A 20,263-nucleotide genomic window follows, 5' to 3' on the forward strand; every position below is an offset into this window, starting at 1 on the left:
TTTCAGCAATTATGGATTCATCTCATCAAAGCTAGTAAGTTCTGACAAAGGATGACTTCCAAATGTCAACTGAATTTCCTTTGATTTTTTTTTCCATTAGAAATATGTAAACAAAAAATCTATCTCCCAAAACCCAAATGAAAAATGTCTTTCATTGAAAAAAATACACCTTTGCCTTGAGAGGTGAGATAGAAAAGGGCTTATGATAGAAAAATTATGATGAACACTTCAGCTATGTTGAGTAGGATAAAGCAAAGGTAAATGACCACACGTGGCAGTAGCCAGGCCTGGATCTTGTATCCCTTCAGAACCTGCAAGCCCTCAGCTCCTGCCCTAACAAAGCTGTTGGGGGTGCTGCCAGCACAACTCCGAGCAGTGGGAAGAGAGTTTGGTGGGCAGGAGGGGCACCGTGCTGCCTTCACAAGGGGTGCCTGGCTTGTAAGCACACACACACACACACACACACACACACACACACACACACACACACACACACACACACACCGAGATGTGCAAACTGGGTGAACAAAATCAGATATAAAACCTTTTGCCACTTCCAGAGTGGTGCAGCCCCTGTGCTTGGCTTGCAGTGGTTCAACAAGAGCATTGTCTGGTTAGTGAGATCATTCTAGATACAGAGAGCCAAGAGGAGAATTCACAGGAGTTCACAGGCAAAACTTGCCACCAGCTCTTGTAGATAGGCTGTTCCTGCACAGGAATGGCCCAGCCAGGGAGCCATACCTGGGAGAGTCCTGCCAAGCAGCCTTTAGCTGGGCAGCTGCTGGGATTCTGGGTGCATTCTTTGGCAGCATCACCAGCCGTTAGAATGCAACTGTGACTGAAATCCTTTGCCAATTATTTTCTCTCACTAACTCTTGTCTTTGGAATACTCACTATCAAATGACTGGTTTACAAAGTACTGCAACTACTAAAACTGACAATAACTACAGTACCAACCATGAATTGAAAGTAGACTTGTAAACTTAAAACAATTCTTCCAAGTATTTGAAGCAGTCTTCCAAGGTCCCTATAATGGTGATGTCATCTGGTGAAGTCTGCCCAGTTGCAGAGCCCAGGATGAACACCCTGTGCTACTGTCAGGAAGGGGATAGTACACTGTCTGCCCATACCTAAATTCAAAGGTCTAAGTAATCTCAAATGAGATGGGATTACAAAAATCCCATCCTCAAATTGGAGGAAAAAATATGCCTAAATTCCATCTATTTTCCTTACCACCGTCACTGCTTTGAAAATGCAAGTAATGACAATTTCAGGAGACCCAGCAATAGAGAATAAATATCCTGCTTGTTACAGTTATTTTCAGTGCTACCAATTTGATTTGTCCCAACTAGGGCTAGAAGAAGAGACATCAAAAAGAGCAAGATGTACCCTCCAGCACTCCTGGCTTTGCTGACCCCACTTCAGCCATCTCAAAGTTATTTGCAGCTACGCTTCAAGTATGTTCCTCGGATAGATGAGCACTCGGGGCTAGGCTAAGTGAAGATGTACATTGTATGAATCACTAATTATGCCTTCCTGAAAGCAGGGCTGGCACAGTCCTGCATTTTGAGACAAAGAACTCCCAGGCAAGGGGTATGTATAAAACAAGTAACAGTGGTTGCTGTTTGAGATGTGAAATAATTTGAATAATAAAATTGTTTTGGTGCAGAAAACTCCATCATTTTTAGAAATACAGCCCCCCATCTAAAAGGAAGAAAACTAGATATTCCTCCTTCTAAAGAGTCCCAAATGAACAAGTACTTACTGTATTTTAAACATTAGTTTGGGCTGAATCCAGAGAAGAGAGCTTGGGGCAAGAACACAGGCAGCCTCCCTGTGCTGTGTGCAGAGCTCAGTCTGCTCCTGTGCTAGAGATGGCTGTCACTGCACAGGCCTGGACACATGCTCAGGGCACAGCACTGTGATTAAACTCAAACACAAAGCACGTCATGAAAGCAAGGCCAGAAAGCCTGGTGTTGTAAGCTGGACTTGTATCATTTCTACCTGTGATTATAAGAGAAATAGGAGAACAAGCTAGCAAATAGAATTAAAACAAAAATGTTGACGTTTCAAAGCTCTGAGTTAGAACTTTGTGAGAAGGAATTTAACAGAAAACCTAATGGGCCAACTACAGTCCACATAAACACACCTCCAGCCCATAATATGGGCCTGGAGCCATGAGGAGGAATATCTTCCCATACTGCAGAGTCTGGCTTGAAGCTGAGTGCAGCAAGAAAAGACAGCAGATTCAAAATTTCCGAAAAACTGAAACTGACACTCAAGACAAAAATACATTTGAGGAACAAGCAGTAATAAGACTGAGGATTTTGTTTTCAGCACTGTAGACACATCTAAGAACCTACCCAGAGAGGATAAGCTCAGCAATAGCTGTGTATAACACAGGCAACCACAGTACCCACACAAACACCACCTGCCTGCCAGCAGCAGCACTGGGGCTTCAGACCTTGAGATGTTTAGCCCTTAAATAGATACACAAGCACACATCAACGTCAGAAGTTATGGTTTACCTTGCAATTCTTCAAGTTCTAAAACAGAAAAGGTAAGGGGCAAATTTAGTTCCCTTTTTTTTTCCCTTCTAAAAAACCCTTTTGGCAAGACTATAAATTGGGCAGTTGAGTTCCATGGCTCATCACTGAGATAAAGAAGGTAAAGAAAAGTAACTTTGAAGCCGCATACGCAAATAATTAAAATTATTAATACAGACTTGTCTCAAAGTAGGGTAACTATCCAAAGTTTCTTGAGGTTAAAAAAGAGAATGAGGTCAGACAGGAAATATACATCTTATATATATATATCATTGGAACAGAGAGATTTTTTCAGCATGATCACAAAAACTGCTATTTAAAAAAACACAAACAAACAAAAAATCACACAAAAAACCCCTCAAAACCCCCACCACTATAGATTATCCAAACCTTGCAACTTACATGTCCTCAACAGTAATGTCCTTCAGTATTTGGCAATAATCCACATTCCACACAGCTTGATCATCCCAGACTTTAGAAGCCAGCAGAATAGCTCCTAGAACTATCCTCTTCCAGTTACTAGGGCATATGTCAATCTCTGCATAGGTTAAAAGCCTTTCCAAATAAACCTATAGAAAGAAGAAGGGAAAAAACCAAACAACAAAACCCCACAATTGTATGTGTGTAATCAAGATCTGGAGCAGAGCTGAGGAGCAAACATGCCAGTATGACTTTTTATTACTGTTAAGTGTTTCAATGTAAGTATCAGTGATTACTACTTACACAAAACAATCCAAATTTTCAGGAGTTACGGGTTCCATTTTTTATTTTCCCACAAGAGCTGGAGCTACAGGGTACACAATAGCTAGTGAGGTGTGAGTTCTGAGCAGCGAGCACTGCTCCTTCAGGGAGACACTGCTACAGCTCTGTCACACATCACTGGCAGGTTCTCATCAGGGCCTACCTGGACAGCAAATCACTCAACATCACATTAGCCTTTCATCATGGTTAAGGTCCAGCACTTGTAGCTTAACAGGAATGCTAAAACCTGCACTTCATCTCTAGTGATGGGACAAAGATGTGTTAGTTGCTGTCTATCCACAATGAAAGGCCTTCAGTGCTATTTCTGTTTTACCCTGTATGGAATAGACTTCAATCCCTTCATCTGCATCACCAACTGCTTAGGCAGTGAGACATACCCAAATCCAAAGATATGCCTTGGTCTTTTCCACCCATGAGATCTCAAACCAACTCAAGGATGTGGAATCACTCCCCTCCTTGAGAGTTCTATACTATTCACACTCCTATAATGATCCACGTACTAAGTAATATCACTTTCAAATTTGAACATAAATTGTTTTTAATTTTCTATCCCTGCATCTAAATCCAAATTTCTAATGTAGCTTCAGATAAATTAGTGGGTAAGGGAAGCTCCACCTATTAAGGTCTAAAGGAAGACTGAGGTCTCCCCATGCTTTATTCTCATCCTTGGCTTGTAGCCTTCAAATAGCCTAAAGGTGTTCCTATAATAACAGGGCCATCTAGTGGTAAAATTCACTTTAAAAACAAACTCCATTTTTTTGTAAACACTTCATGTAGTTTTCCCAGGGTTAGCTGTCGTCTTGTTCTGTCAAAGTTGTTTGCTTGTCTTTGAAAAAGCAAAAAACTCCAACTACTTTCAGAGTTTCAACAGCTCTTAAATAATCAGTCTTTTAAATTACTCATTTCCTTATTAAAGTGAGTCCTTCAAGGAAAGTTTGCTTAATTGCTATATTGTCTTTTGGTGGCAGTTCTGTTCTCTTTTCACACTGTTTTTCAGAAAGAAGCCACAAGGAAGACTGAAATTTAGAGTGCAACAAAGTGCAGTTTGAGAGACAGTCTAAAGTAGCAATTACACATGTTGTGGTTTAAAAATTTCCTTTCATATACATACACACATATATATATATATATATATATATATATATATAGCTATATAAATTGTCATTGATAAATTTTTAAATCCATCATGCTTTCTAAAATCACACAATGAACTGTAATGAGATTATTGTCTTAATATTGTTCTTAAATTCTAAGTACCTCCATGCCACCTGGGGAAAAAAGTTATAGCTTCTTAAGCTTAATTTAAAAAAAAAAAAAGTTTGGTAGAAATGTGGCAATGATTGAAGGGTATAATGAGAAAGATGCTCTCCCAGAGTTCCTATAGGATTGAGTCTTGATCCCTTGAGGCAGTATTACTTGTTCTGTTAATATGACCTTAAAACTCACACCTTCCTCTCCACACAGCTGAAATAAAAAATGTCTTCGTGTATGATCTCATCACACCCCACTGTTTACAGCATTCCACTGTTCTGCTCTTCTCAAGTTTCTACAGCAAGTTATGTATTATGAAACAAACAGGGTTTTATTAGACAAGTAATTAAGCATTACATATTTATATACAGAAAAGGGAATTGCCCTTTTATTTAATCACGTCTGTGCCTGTCTCTAATGAACTCACTTGTACTGTGCCTTCATCAATAGGATTTCATGAGCTACTCTAAACTATTTAAATGTCAGTTCAGGCCAGTTCTCTTAATGAGGAGAGGGGAAAGTGCTCCAGAAGCTCGAGCTGGTGTTCTTACCAGAGTCACTATTGCACATTCTGCTGTCAGCTGTGCTGCGCTGAAGAGCGTCCGAACAAACCGGTAGATGTGCTTGTGGTCAGGGTCGTGCTTGTAGTAGTCATCTGGGACCTCTTCCCGCTGAAAGAAAGTTCTGGAATTACTGAAAAGCTGTCTTACTTAACACTGCCTCTAAAGAACAGGTTGTTTCTTCTCACCCATTTCCTGTCACAAGGCAGAACAGAATTATACACTGAAAGAAGCAGCCTTGCAACACTGCAAACATTCCAAACAGAACACAGTAGCTTTAGCTGCTGTCTCTCTTCTGAATACTTGTTTGGGCCAACAGGAAAGAGCATGAACTACCACCATCACTGCAGGTGCTAACTATTGTCATGGAACATTTTCAGACTGAAAGAGATGTAAAAAAAAAAAAAAGGCTTCTCCCTGCAAGAAAATCACAGGTATATGCACATCAGGGAAGCAATGGCTCTTCAAAAGGCAAATTAACAGATTTCATGAGATTCCTCTTACAGCTGAAGAAGGACTGAAGAATATGTGGCAATAATTCTGTCACAGGTAGAATTAGAAGGTAATTTTCATTGTCTTCATAGGACTCATTCTTGAGACTCCAGAAAGACAGCAAAGCTAATGAACAACTAGATTTAACTTTGAAACAGTGCTAAATTGTTTCTAAACAGAGGGCAGAAGAAAAGCTCAGAAACAGTCTGTAAAAGCAATCCTAAAGTAAGTGTTTGAGATACATTCTGATATTCAGTACTTTTTCTGGAGGGATGAAACTTCAAGAGCTGCAGCTCTGCACACTGGTTCTGTTAGGCTGATACTGAATAGATCTCTGTCTACAGTCCAAGTTAGACTAACAGTATGATCAGGACAGCAGCTGAGAACAGTGTACCTGCTGACACTAAATTAGTAGTTGTAAGGTAAGCAAAACAGCATTTTCCTGTGGTTTTGTAGTTTAAAATAGCCAGGGAGCATTGTCTAATAAAATGCAGAGGTAAGTTAACTTTGTACTGCCCAACACAGCCTTCTAAAACACCACTAACCAACAGATGCTATCTCTGCAAGGGGGACATGCAACATTAGGAACAGCATGAGCAGGAACACTGCTCATCCCTGTGCTACATGTGGTACAAAAGCACATCTGGAAGTACATTTTTGCTGACTGGATGTGCTGAGGTAACCCAGAATGGTACTGTATTCCCATCTATCTGTGCCCAAAAACTGTCACAGTGTCTTTAGGACCCTGCTGTGGGAATCTGGGGATGGGTGGGTGCTATCCCAGGTGCTTTTAAACTCTGCTCTGGAAGGCAGCTGGGCCCTGCTGCTGTGTCATCTTGGCTTTGCCAGCTGCTTGGTCTTGCCTTAAGCACAGAACCCTTTTTGGGTTCTCTTTTTGTTTTTTAGGTTTCTTCTTCCTTGTCTCAGAGAGACTGCAGTTAGTGGCTTTCACATCTTGGGAAGGGTATTTCTGGCATTTTGAGTCTCTCGTTTCCACGGTGTGTGAGATTCAGCAGTTTGGTATTTAACAGTTATTTACTGTTAATTTTTACCTGTTGCTGTTTTGTTTGTTGGTAAACTGTTATTTTTTTCACTTCCATTTGTATTCACTCCTTATTGGTGGAAAGGGATTGGTTAAACCTATACAGGGAGACAACTTACTCCAGTGCTCTCCTTTTAAACTGTCTTAAACCAAGACACTGGTACTGAGAAAGGAAGCACCAAGACTAGTATTTGTGACTAAATCTGTGATAACTATTCCCATTAACTGGGTCCCATTAGGGTCAACAGAGCCTGGTGTGGACTCCTTGTGACTGCATCTTTAGAAGACAAGGTGTTCAGAGATTTCTTCCTGCTAATTAACCTTTGTGAAGGAACAGTGGGTACCCAGGCAAAACACCATTGCTATAGAAACTAACAAGCTGTGTGTGCCTTTCCCTCAGAAGTGTGACAATCAGCCATAACTCTGTTTCTGTCTGTGTGCTGCACTCAGAAGAGACCTTTAAGTGTCCTCCAGAGGACACAATGATTTTCTTCTCATTAAACAGGAGGTAGGCTATATGAAAGGATCAAAGGATGTCAGGTTATTAAATAAAGAAACTGTCTGATGGAGTCCATCTCACATAAATAATTTTGAATGCAAAACAACAGCTTCAGGCATTTAAAATAGTTTTGGTCCACACTTTTTGCTCTGAAGTGCTACAGTCCATACAAGAAATCTTGAATATAGCTCTTGTCCTGAAGTTAATTTTTTTTAATTGAATAAAGAGTTGTATTTATTTATATTGTACTGTAGTGTGCAATTCCTAGCACAATGGGTCATATTTAGGGATGAAACTTTAACAAAGTTAAAATATTAACTATAATAAGAATATTGCTTACATTTTTCACATAGAACAAGACAGATTGTATGTGTAGTTCTATAAGTAACCTGGTGTGCTAAGAAACTACAATTCTAATGGGTTGAGGAGTGGTGGTCCAAGTTTGAATCTTAGCTTGTTGGAAAAATCCTACATAAGAGTATGTATTGGGGAGAGTTGCTGATTTTTAGTCATTGTGGCTTCTAGCCATTCACTTATTGCTATTGCTTTGCCATTATTTTTTGCTATTGCCTTTTGAGTAATGATGTACTTTGTAATAAGATGTGCTTTGTAATAAATAACCTTTTTAACTATTAGCTGCTTTGCTTATTTAGAAGATTACCCAACGAAATAGGAGCCAAGAGCTCCAGAATTTGGTGCCATGAGCACTGGAGGTCCGAGAACCTCACACTGCATCGCTCAGGTAAATCCCAGAGCAAATTCAGTTTTCTGCTAAATTAATTTCACATGAAGAACAAAGTAAGTGGTTCTGTAGAACAGGCATTTGGATAGGAGTGCCCAAACTGGATGTGAAAAGGACATGCTCCACTCTTGAGCTTCCCTGTACTGTGAGGTTTTGCATCTTTAAGAGTGTCTAAAAAGGTGTACATTAAAATCACATCCTGAATGCTCCTTGTGTTACTGCAAGCAATCTTAAGTGTATTTGCTTTAAAATGTCGCCTTTCCAGTTTTTTAAAGGCCAAACTCATTGATGCCTACTTTGTGTGATGCTTCATGTATGTACTTCATGTACTCCTGTATGCAGGACAGGTTAGGCACATACCTACTAACCCTGTCTTCCTAAAGAAACAGAAAACACTTCTAATAAAGCAGTATTAAAGAGAGGAAGAAAAGAGATAGACAAGAAACTTCAGACATGGAATACAAAAGAATTGGGCACATGCTTGTTTTTATTTATAGTCAAGGCATAAAAATAAAACATTGTTTGTAACATTTAGAATGGGCTTTGTTCATGAGCTAGGTGATCTCAAAAGTCACTGTTTGCACTTTCTATTATATAAAAAGACACAATTTAAGACCAGTTTGATTGTGGCCTGGTGCTAATACATTTTTATGACTTATACCATATAAAGCAAGATGTTACTGATACACATTCAGAGGACAAAAAATTACACTTACTGTCAGTGGATGAGATTTTTCATCAAAAATATCCAATGATCTGTCAGAATCTCTACAAAACAAAAGTCTCTGGTTTAGCAATAAGAGTTAATTGTTAATGCTATGCTATACTAAAAATCATTGTTCATTAAAGAGGATCAAGAGACATATTTCATAGTTCAGCCCTTCCTAGAATATGGTATAGAGCTACCTTGTATTTTTGCAATGCATTTAATGATGAGCCCTTACAATTAAATACTTAGGATGCTAAACAATGAATAGCTTTTCATGTTCTTGTATTATGCTTACTGAAGTTCTCCCTTAAAATGTGAAACCAGGTGAAACTCTTTAATAGCATTTACTTCAAAAAGTCAGCTGAAATTCAGAAGCATATGCTGGAACTAACTGTAATGGCAAGAGTGATTTGTACATGGACAGAGTGTTCCTTCACCCATCAAAACTAATTCATACCTCTGTATTCAGGAAAAGCTACACAAAGTCCAAAGGCTGATTTGTGGTGAGTTAAGTGTGTCTTCCTCCCTCCCTATTTTGGAGTTTTATGTGCAATTGGATGGGTGCATTACATTCCACAGCTGCTCAAGAGGGGGTACAAAGAGAAAACAGATACAGCATAAAGTGCCAGAGTTTTCACCTCCTTTAAGTTTCACCAGCTGTCACTTAAGTGACCAAGACCATATTTGGCTCTATGACCTCTAGAGTTTTTTCACCTTAATGATTCTATGATTTGATATCCCCGGTTCAAAAAAAAAAGTCATATTTCAGCAAAGAAAGAGTTCACTCACCTGTTCTTTATATGGTAGAATATTGCTAATGTTACACTAAAAAAAAAAAGAAAAGAAAAGAAAGATTTAACAAAGCACATTCCATGCACACTATTCCACTGCAAAAAAAACCCCGCCATTCAGCATAATGTTACAAATCCATTTTGCAAGCATGATAAAACACTTTTCTCAGTTCTTAGCTGGTATTGTTTAGTGCAAATAACTGACTTTCTGGTACCCAGAAAAATAGCAGCCATTAACATTGGAGAACATAATAATCACCTATCTAAAATAACAAGGATGTGAAGAAAAGGCAGAAAGGCCAGAACTAAACTGCAAGTCAGCAACATGCATGGTTTTCCACAACTAGAGGGCAGACTAATATCACTGCAAAGTATCAAACACTTCTCCTGCAACTCCACACCAAATCCATTTCAATTTTTCCCAGGCCAAGAATTTCTTGATTTGGCTTTCAGTGTGAACTGAACTCCCCCCCTTAACACATACTTTCAAACCCACAAGGGCTGACACACTTCTGCACTGCCTCAAGTGCACCATGAGAATGACCTGGAAATAGGACAGAGCATGAGCTGTGTGACAGAAACAAGAGCTCCCTCCAGCAGCCCATGACCCAGACCTCCACACCCCTTCCATGACCAACCTGCAGAAGCACTGCTGTGCCTCTCTCATTCAAGGGTGCAGTTGGCTTTGGAACGGACAAGACCCCGAGAAAATCCCAAATAACCCTTGCAATGCCACTCAAGCCCTTGCTGATGACAAGGCTCCTTACCACTTTATTGTGCTTCTAAGGTTAGGCTGACTGACAGTGCTGTCATCTATAAATATTGTTGAGCATGAACTGTATTTTTTCGTAAGCTGCCCAGGAGAAACCTTGGGGAAAAAAAAAAGAAGAAAAGAACTGAAATACATTCAAGAAGAGCGATTCTGTAAGCTTTTGTTTAGCACACTGAATACTGGCTTTACACCTCTGGTTACTGCACAGGAGGTCCCTGTGGATGGCTGCTGCAATGTCAGCTACCCTGTAGTAGTTCCTTTAGTAGTACTACCTTTGTAGTAGCTCCTTCCATCTAGTTCTTTTGTGTAAGACACATTTATAAACCATCCCTCATAATACACAACATGATTTTAGATCATTTACAGCAGAAACAACTGAGCTAAAGCAGCAAGTCCTGATTTTCTCACTTCTTTCCCATTCCATTCTTGTCAGTTTCTGTCCCAGTCTTCCTTCTCTGTGATGTACTCCACTAGATTTCCCTGTGACTCCAAAATCACCATTTCCCTTCTTTTACATCCTGAACCTTTACAATTTCTGGTTATCCAGTTTAACATTTAAGGTTTTGTCATAGTTTCAAAAAAAAAAAAAAAAAAAAAAAGAAACCTTTTCCTGACATGGCTCCTTTCATACATGTTCTGTTTAGAATCTGGAAACAGAGTACTGCTAATAGCAGTACTTCCTTTTACTATTATTATTTAGAGCTAACAATATGCTCCATCATCCATCCTAATCCTGTCCATCCTGTACTGTAAGAAATCTTCCAATATAATCCTACCCAGGCTTCCCTGAGCATTTTTAGAGAATGCCTTGCACAAGAGATAAGATCATAATTGAGGGAGGAATTTTAGTCAAACAACTCAAGATACATTAATTTTGACCAGAATTTTTCAAAATGCCTTGTCTAAAACTTGAAAGTCTTCCATATTAAAATGTTGACACCCTTCAAAACTCAACAGCTGCCTGGGAATATCTCCCATTCCAGCTGAAGTTTGCCAGCAAAAACACTGCAATTACACTTCACCTTGGTACTGGCAGACCAAAGCTAGAATTTTAACAAAAAAAGAGAGAAAAAAGGAAAAATCATCACCTCCACTCCTTGCATAATAATGCAAAATAAGAGACTTGAAATACCATTATCTAACCAGTACTTTATGAGTAGACACTTTTGATATTTTTAAACTTTATGTTACTGACTTCCATTCTTACCTTTACTAGTCAATGACTTTTTATCCACTTATTAATGACATTGCATCTTTTTTGTTTTGGCTATTTTTTTGCTAAGTGAAGTGTCCAAACCAAGTAATATTTGTGGAAGAAGCTCAGAGCATATTTTCAGATTTTAAAACGAATGGAGTATCCTTTGTTTATCATACTGATGATATTTGTTCATTATTCTCTTTTCATACTGGATAGACTTCTTAAAGTAAGTCCTGTAGGAATACTCAATCAGCAAGTCATTCAAGACTTGCCATCTCAGCTGAGAAATTAATGCAGTTTTATTCTGTTTAAAAAAATACAGACTGGTTGGCTTATATTTTCTTCTTTATTGTTCTGAAATGCTTAAGACTGACAATAAAAAAATATTTTTTATTCTTTTGACATCAGCCATTGTATGCTTTGTGATATTGTGCCTGTTTATTGCTTAGAGACAGGCAAAGATAATTCAGTTTCACCTTTCTAAGGAGGATTTGGAACACACGTAAGACTATATACCTAGAACTACTACAGCTGTTTCTTTGAATTTGTCTTTGGCCCATATCCTAATGTTATTTACATAGAATCCAGTTTACTTACATGATTTATATGGTTACTCTTCCTCTTCTCTCGCACTAGAAAGAAGGAAAAAGAATGTGAGCTGAAAGGTTTCCCAATTTACATTCAATAAAGTCATTCTATTAACCTAGTTTTCTAAAGTATGGGAGTATTAAAAGTTTCAAATTTTACTTTAGGTGTCTGGAAAAGTAGTTTGAGGAAAAATATCAAGTTTTATCAAGCTAGTAAGCTACATACTTCTGTCTACCCACATGTACCTATAGGAACAACTACTTCCCATCACACTAAAGGGAAAAATGTCTCAGCTTTGAAAAGATGCTGTGTATCATGAAAAACAGGATGATTTCAGATAGTTCAAACAGACAATGTCCAACATCCAACAGCAAGCAGGAGCAAAACCAGCACACCCTGGGCCTGCCCAAGGCACACAAGGAGGAAGTGGGGTGCCCAGCATTATTTACGTGTTCTCTCTCTTCCTATTAGACAGTAGGAGGTAAAAGGGTATTTCACTACACAAAAGATGCTAGCACAAGCTGTGCACCTATTTATCATATAACTGCAACCATGTCATTTGATCATTTTGAACTGTGTTAGTCTTTCAAAAGAGACTGCAAGGTTAAACTTCCAGCTGTGACAGCAGCAATACAGCAGTGTGCTAGGGAGAGCTGAGAGCTGCATACATGCACAAGGTATACAAATGTGACAGCATGGACAGGCACCTCTCCTAAGTTCTAACCTCAGATCACTCAGATCACTCTTTAGCAGGACATTCTCTTACATATTTAGAAAAACTGACAATTGGAAAAGAGTATCCACATTTTAAATATCTTTTTGCAAAAATCAAAACTCATAATCCTGATAACATTTCACTAAGAGAGAACTTACGGATATTAATTCTACTAATTCTATGGAACTAAAGAAGAACAAGGGAAATTAGAAAATAAATTATTCTACAACTTCTCCATAAAAATCAATTAATTTAATACAAACTTCAGAGAATAGTTTACTAGTTACTACCTCACCTAAGGAGCCTTCTACATGAACACAAGTCTACACCATTCAATACATTTCATCTGAAGGAAACCAAATGACATTTAAAAGCAATACTACCCCCAACAAGCCTGTTGACGTAGTTTGAACATTTTCTGCAGCAAGGCTGGAAGGCTGCACAGTGAGAGTGTTCATGAACTCAGTGTGTGAGCTGCACCTTCAGCATTGCTCATCTCAGAGGTGTCTGAAATGAGCAGGTCAGACCCTCTGGCTGTCTGAAGACTGACCTTAGAGGCCCCAAAAAAAGAAGCCTTTACATTTCCTTGGTATCATCTCTTCTGCAGAACCAGGCTAGTGCTTGTTCCCACTGCTCAGGGATTATCTGAGCACTGCAAAGTTGATACAACTGACAATTCTACCACTTGCCACAAGACTGAATAGCAGGACAGCAGCTGACAGACCTGTCAAAATAATTATTTTCTGTGCAAAGCTGTGCCAAGTTAAAAGACACACTGCAGCTTTCCATCAACATATCCAACCTCAAGGGTACCACTTTCTTAACAAAACAGTGCTTCAAACAAGAACCAGCTATAAAAGAAACAGAAGCATTTTAAAAAGATTATCTTAAACTTTTTTTTTAATTGTAACTTTAAAATATCCTGTTGTCAGAATTTGCTTTTATTTGTGCAATATAGAAATGCCTCCATTTTTTAACAGCCTTTTGGAATGCACAAGCTATAGCAATTGTTTCAAAACTGAGTTACTATGTAAACACAGGATCTGCAAAGAAATTGAAAATTGAGTTATTACCTAAATACAGGATCTACAAAGAAACTGAAAATCCCAATATAATTAAAATCAGGATTGGAGAATATTTTCCTCTGAAACTCTTCAAACAGTTTAAAACAACACATTCAAAAGCAACTAATACAGACTAATGGCTTAGGCTTATTATTTATTAGAGAAAATGTAATTTTTTTAAACTACAGGTTTTTTTACTTTAAAACAATTTTTGAAACAGTCCTTGGTCATTAAAAAACCCACCATTGCTTGAAACTTGAATTACACTAATGAAGAGAGCCTTGCTCCTTCAGACTACTAGGATCTGCACTCTGGTACTTTAGCATTTTAAAGATCAAGTGATTTTAAGTGTTAAGTAAAATGGCCTGCAAACACATTTCTGTGTAAATACATAAATTACTAATCCCTGTGCTTTGAAAGAATTGAAGCACTGTTCTTGAGCTGTTACTTTTGGTTATTTTTCCAGTTTTTTCCTGTTTTTTTGTTAAACTGGAAAAAACCTTAGCTTACCATCTGTTTGTGACTTGCTCAGGAAAATTGTGCTTGCTCTGGGATGATCAGATGGATTAGATTCCAAGGCTAAATCTGAAATAGGAAGGACAAAAAAAATGAGATACTTACAACAGAAGATAACTGCAACAATTCCCACCCAGTCTCAAAGTACTCAAGCACAGTGATGGAAACAAGATCAAACCCACATAGAATGGGCTGTCTCTCTGAAACAAAACCATACTTCTGCCAAGATGAATAAAAATTTTACATTTTTCCCTGTGAGAAAAAAAACTGGGCAGGGAGATCTCAAAAAAATCCATTTATCTTCAGAAGTCAATCTGTGTCCCTGCATGTTAGGGTACCTGGGTATGGGGCATGTGCTCAGTAGTGAGCAGAAAGATAGAGATTTATCAAGAGAATAATTTTAAAAAAACATACCAAAACAACAAAAAATTATCACTGCTGATCTTTTTCTCTATGCTTTATGTACCATATACAGCAGGAAACAATCTTTGTGGTCTTACAAAAGTACCTAATAAGTAACATTTACATTGCTGATAAATATCAAAACATGGTGCTTACACTATTCAGTTCTTTTGGAATTTCAAATAAAACCATGAAAAGCTAAAATAGTTATTGAAGAACAAAATAACTGCTTTAATCCTTGCCACAACAGAGTAGTGATGGCATTAGAAGAGGATATATTACTCCCTTAGACTAAGATGGAAGTGATCACAAAAGTTGTTGAAGCTGTGACCATCATGATGAAATTCTGAGCTGCCTTAGCTTTGACAGAAGAAACAGCTGTTCTGAGGAAGTCATGCTACAGACACAGTGACTTGATGTGAACACAAGAACAGAATATCTAGGACTGTGATCCTCTGAGTCCTGGAAAGAGCAATTTTGCATCCATTTACAGTTGTTCTTATGCCATGCCTGCCACACAAGCACACATACTCGTGCATGAGCACTTGCACTTTTAAGTGTTCAAGGTGGGACACCAACAGCTGCCACACCCCTAAAAAGCAAAGCCATCTAAGAATCACCAATAGCTTTTAATTAAAAAAAATCATAATCTTTTATGCACCCAACTAACAGAACTCTGCCAAACCACAAACTGCCTGGGTGCTGAAATTGTGTGAATGTTTGTGCTACTGCACCTCCCCATAACACAGCCACAGCCCCCATGCATCAGCAAGGGAACATAACTGCAGAAGTACACGAGTCCCTAAAACTTCTCACTCCAGATTCCCACTGGTGCACAACACTGCTCTCCAGACCTCCATGTGTTCCAAGTACTGGGCTGTACCACACTGCTGATCTTAGTCCAACCATGTGGCTCTGGCACTGGCTGGATGTATATCACTGTAATTCTGAACCTCTACTGTTTAAGTAATGTAGCCAACATCCCTTTAGGAACACCAAGACTGTGCAAGGGGAATTCCCCCCTCCTCTCAAAAAGACCAGAGTCAGCCATGAAAGCAGACCATCTTGGAAAGATTTAAAAAGCTAAAAACCAGTATTGCTATTGTCACCTTACTGTGCTCATCCACAGCACACAGTGAAGAGGTACCTGAGTTTATTCATGTAGTTAAAATGTAAGAAGTCCTGGCTTAGATGCCCTAGAGTGGAATTTGCCTCACAGCTCATACCTCCAGTACTTCTGATACACAGCTGATTCTCTGAAAAAAAAACAAACCAGCAAGCAATAGCATGCCGTCCTGCCACATTTTAAGTACCATTTGTAACATCTTAACAAAATAGTATAACTTGTATAAAACTTGTCCACAAGTCTGAGAAGTTTTAAACACTAATTTAACAAAAGCACATTTAAGAGACAGTATACAGCCTCTAATGCTAGCACTGCATTAACAAACCCAACACAGTAATGCAGAAGTGGAAGTATTTTGCCAGCCTACAAGTAACTGAAATATCAGCAACAGGCTGAACAAGACTGCAATAGGCAGACTTAAAATACAGATTATTATCAGCAAGTTATGATGCAAACAGAGCAAACAACTTAGAATTTATTTATTTACAGTTCAGCAGCAACTTTTAGAATAACTGGGTAAGTCAGGTTAGAACAGATCTCAGAGGTCTCCAGTTCAACCTCTTGCTGAAAACAGAATCAGCTTTTGGTAGAACATGAGGCTGCTTTATTTAGGAGCTGAGCCTTGAAAACTTCCAATGAGGGTCCACAGAGCATAAATCACCTTTCCCATTAGGGGGACTAATGCCTACAGGGCTATGAGACTCACTGTGAAATGGTAGGGAAGAGCTTGTAGGATTGTCCAAGTCTTGGCCATATTTAGGGAAAAGAGCAAGGAAAAATGGGGAGGAAAAAGCACAGGAAAACTGAAGGAAAAGGGCTACTGAAGTCAGTAGCTGCTAACACAGGACTCCATGTTTCTCCTTGCTGTATTTCATAGGGTTGGTGTTGCCCCAGTTCTGTCCAGGTCCCTCTGAATAAGCAGCCTCCAGCACGCACACTGACTGTTGGCTGTCATCTGCAATTTAGGCATCCTCCACCTCCTCCTCCAGATCACTGAAAATTGTTAAACGAGACAGATGCTTTTTTTCCCAGGCAAAAGACAGCACAGGATAACGCCCATCCTCCCTCACCTCATTAAAAAAATGCACTACTGTCTTGACATCTCGATGGTTTTGATTTACTTTGAAACCATGTGACTTGTTAATGCTCACTTCTTACATTGTTTCTGCCTCCTCTTGTGCTCTGCCAGTCCCTATATCCATGCCTCTTACAGGTTAGGACTAAAAGCACAAGAGTGAATATAACCAACTTTCATCCCAGACAAAAAGTGCTGGGAACGTCTTCTTATCATTCCAGGCAAGAAGATCCACAGCACTGCAGCATGCTCTGAGTGACACAAAATTGACAAGGCCACACAAGTCAACTCCCTGAACAAAGCAGACCCACACATTTAAGGAGAGGAACAGAACTGAACAGATCACAGACTTCACTGGCTCCAGTTCCATGATGGCTCTGCAGACAGTAGAAGCTTTCTGCTGGATGAAGCCAGGTGCATCAGCAGCCACGGCACATTAAACCCACAACACAGAATTATACAACCAGAGGTAAGGTACTAAGGAAGTCCCAGACACATCACATGGCTCTCAGTATGAAATCCCACCAGAAATGATCAAGACCAAGCTGGGTGAAAAGTAGCTGGGTTTGTCATTCCAGGATAACATGGCATGAGCAGACACAGTGTAGCTGCCTCAGTCTAGCAAGAGACTGCAAAGAAAGATGCATTTAACAGACCACCTCCCTGCAGCTTTCCCCTTATAAGCTGCCTCCCTTATAACCATCCTGCCTGTGCCATTTTCCTTGGACAATGCTTTTTTCTAAGCAAATGGAAAAAAGTACTCACATGATTTTCTCGACCTAAACTGCCAGTGTTGCTCATGAAACACCAAAAAGCAACAGCAATACAGCTGATGAAGGAAACACAAGGCAAGACACAGATAAGGGCATGAGCAGAGGTAAAATGTAATGGGAAACAGCAAAAGAAAAGGCAGAGGAAGATATAAATCTGTCTGCAAACAATTCAGCTCACAACCAAGCATAACTCCTAACATTTCATCCTGGGAGCATTCATGAGTCCAAAGCCAAGATACTAGACCTGAAGATAAGGGTAAGTCTTGAGTAGGAGCAGCATCAGAAGTTGTATGACAGAAAGCTAACAGAAAAAGAAAGCATGGATAAATAGGAATAATAGAATTGAAACATGCAGAAACAAGAATGAGAGAAATGAGAGGAACAACAGGATGATATAAAAAGCAAGAAAACAGCTCCAGAACATTTTTGTTCTAGAGGCTATCAACTCAAGAGAAATCAAAACCCTCACACTTAGTGAAAAAGAGGTGAGAAGGAAGATTCCCACCAGAAACTAGGTCTAAGAGAACAGGACAATAATGATGCTAGAAGGCCCCTTCACCTGTCTGAGAACAGTGTGTTAAGAACAACCTTCCCCCTTATTTCTCTGCACCTCTCAGAGCCATTTACTCATGTGTTCCCCCTTTGAGGAATCTCTTGCTTGCACTTCAGACCATCTCAGCCACCTCTGCTGCTGCTGTGTGCACACAGTCCCCCACAGGGAGGATCACAACAATTTTAAAAGCAATCCTCTGCCCTAGCTCAAGATCTTACATCCTTACAACACAAAATCCACATGAAGACTTTACTTTTATCCATGCCATGTAAGAATGTGTGTAGGTTCTAGGAATTTATAATGCTAGCTACTTATCTATGGTTTACACACCTCCACGGGTGACTTCCAATTATTACAAACACATTTCACACATTGCATCGTGCTACATGTATTATCCTGTGAATAAAGCTGACAGACAAAGATGTCACTAAGTAGCAGCTTTTTGATAATTTCACTTCAGAACAATAAACTAATGCATTTCTTTAACAGTTTTAGCCCCATCCTTTGCTTTATTAGACAGCAGTAACATTTCAATACAGCACATATTTAAAACATTATGATACATTCATCTCTTTGCTGTAAATTGCATTTTGTCACTTGCTCAATGACTTACTACCTGTGACTAATGCTTGAGTTTCCCTTATATTTCATTACCTTATGCTGTAAAGATGCAAGCCACTTAACACTCCCAGTAAAGATGTAAAAATTATAACAAATTAGATGAACAAATCTGCCAATCCATTTCAGAAAGTCTGTCATTCCTAACAATAATTTAATATAAAATTATTTCTCCTTCAAATTATGTTATTCTAATTCTTTTCCCAAAACTTTTTAGGAAAGTTACAACTCCGGTTTCCAAATTTAACCTGCTCTGTTGATTCATCCCAGCCATTCCAAATGCACCAGAGAGCCCAGCACATAGAGGTTGCTTTCCATTTGCAACTCTCATTGTTGAAAGATTGTTAAAAGATTATTTCTAAATACTGTGAATTTACACAATAGATACAGAAGGATGTTTTAAAGCTATTTAAAAGCTGTCAGTTAATCTCTATGGCACTACTACAGAAACAGTTATATCATTACCCATACCCAGCACTAAGAGCACACTGATGTTTCGAAGGATTCAGAAATTACTTCAATATACAACAAGCTGTCTTAATTAGAAAGGAATTATTTGCTTTTTTACACCACACACCAGAGTTGGGCTGGAGAAACTGGTACAGTAGACATTATAAATTTACTATTAAAATCAGAAGAATTTAGAAAGCAGAAGTGCAGAAGATATATTAAATACTGGAGACTACCTAGGGTTTAAGTAATTTATTAACTTCTGTGGCTTAAAAAAAAAATTCAATACCGTATTAATACGTGTTCCTTCATGTCTCAAAGTGCAGGAGGATCCATACCACTCTCTACAGCCTGCACAGGACATCCCAACATGACCCTATTGCATCCCATTCACAGTTCCTGCTGGGGAAACACGGCCAAGAGATCTGTTCCACACAACACAACACCCACCCCTTCTGGGACCAAACAGAGCCCAGGAGGCTTCCACACATTTCCTGATGTACCTGCCAGGGTTATGAGCACTTCCACAGATTTAAGCCAAGGCAGGGTATCAAGAATGCCCTAAATTCCACAGCAAAAGCAAGACAAGTTAAAACACTGGTAAACAAGATGCCTCTAAGATTTTCTTTGAAGGCAAACAGTAGCTCATGAGCCAGACTGTAGAAGTGACTAACATTTTGTTAGGGATATGTACCTGTACTGTATTTAATTCAGGACCATTTAAAGGACAAGGAGAAAGAATTAGTTCTATGCTGTCACTTTTTATTCCCCACACCAACCTTCACATATGACACAATTCACTATCATCAGAGGCTAAAGCTGAAGTCCACACCTCTAGTTTTCTAACTGATAAGCCAAACCAAACCAAACACAAAAAAGAAAATTTTGGTACACATTAAAGAGCAACCAAATTTTAGAATCTTAGGTCCATGCTGACACAGCAAGCATAAGGAAAGCCTTCCATAACAGCTCCTCACAAGTTCTCTGCCTTACTTCCAAGCCATGGTTCAGAAAGCATA

The 20,263-nt window shown here is 39.0% G+C and overlaps 1 protein-coding gene across 1 annotated transcript in view; it reads right to left on the minus strand.

Moving 5' to 3' along the window:
• CCNYL1 (cyclin Y like 1) overlaps window positions 1-20,263 on the minus strand; it is a 32,712-nt gene that overhangs the window by 6,142 nt on the left and 6,307 nt on the right. The window contains exons 2-8 of the mRNA XM_056496859.1: window positions 14,242-14,316; window positions 11,962-11,996; window positions 10,162-10,262; window positions 9,393-9,428; window positions 8,611-8,662; window positions 5,111-5,230; window positions 2,949-3,115 (exon numbers count right to left, since the gene is read on the minus strand). Of these exons, the coding sequence (XP_056352834.1) occupies window positions 2,949-3,115; window positions 5,111-5,230; window positions 8,611-8,662; window positions 9,393-9,428; window positions 10,162-10,262; window positions 11,962-11,996; window positions 14,242-14,316 (586 nt within the window). The remainder of the gene's footprint in view (window positions 1-2,948; window positions 3,116-5,110; window positions 5,231-8,610; window positions 8,663-9,392; window positions 9,429-10,161; window positions 10,263-11,961; window positions 11,997-14,241; window positions 14,317-20,263) is intronic.

The sequence above is a fragment of the Oenanthe melanoleuca genome, chromosome 7 (assembly GCF_029582105.1).
Source record: "Oenanthe melanoleuca isolate GR-GAL-2019-014 chromosome 7, OMel1.0, whole genome shotgun sequence".
NCBI lineage: Eukaryota > Metazoa > Chordata > Aves > Passeriformes > Muscicapidae > Oenanthe > Oenanthe melanoleuca.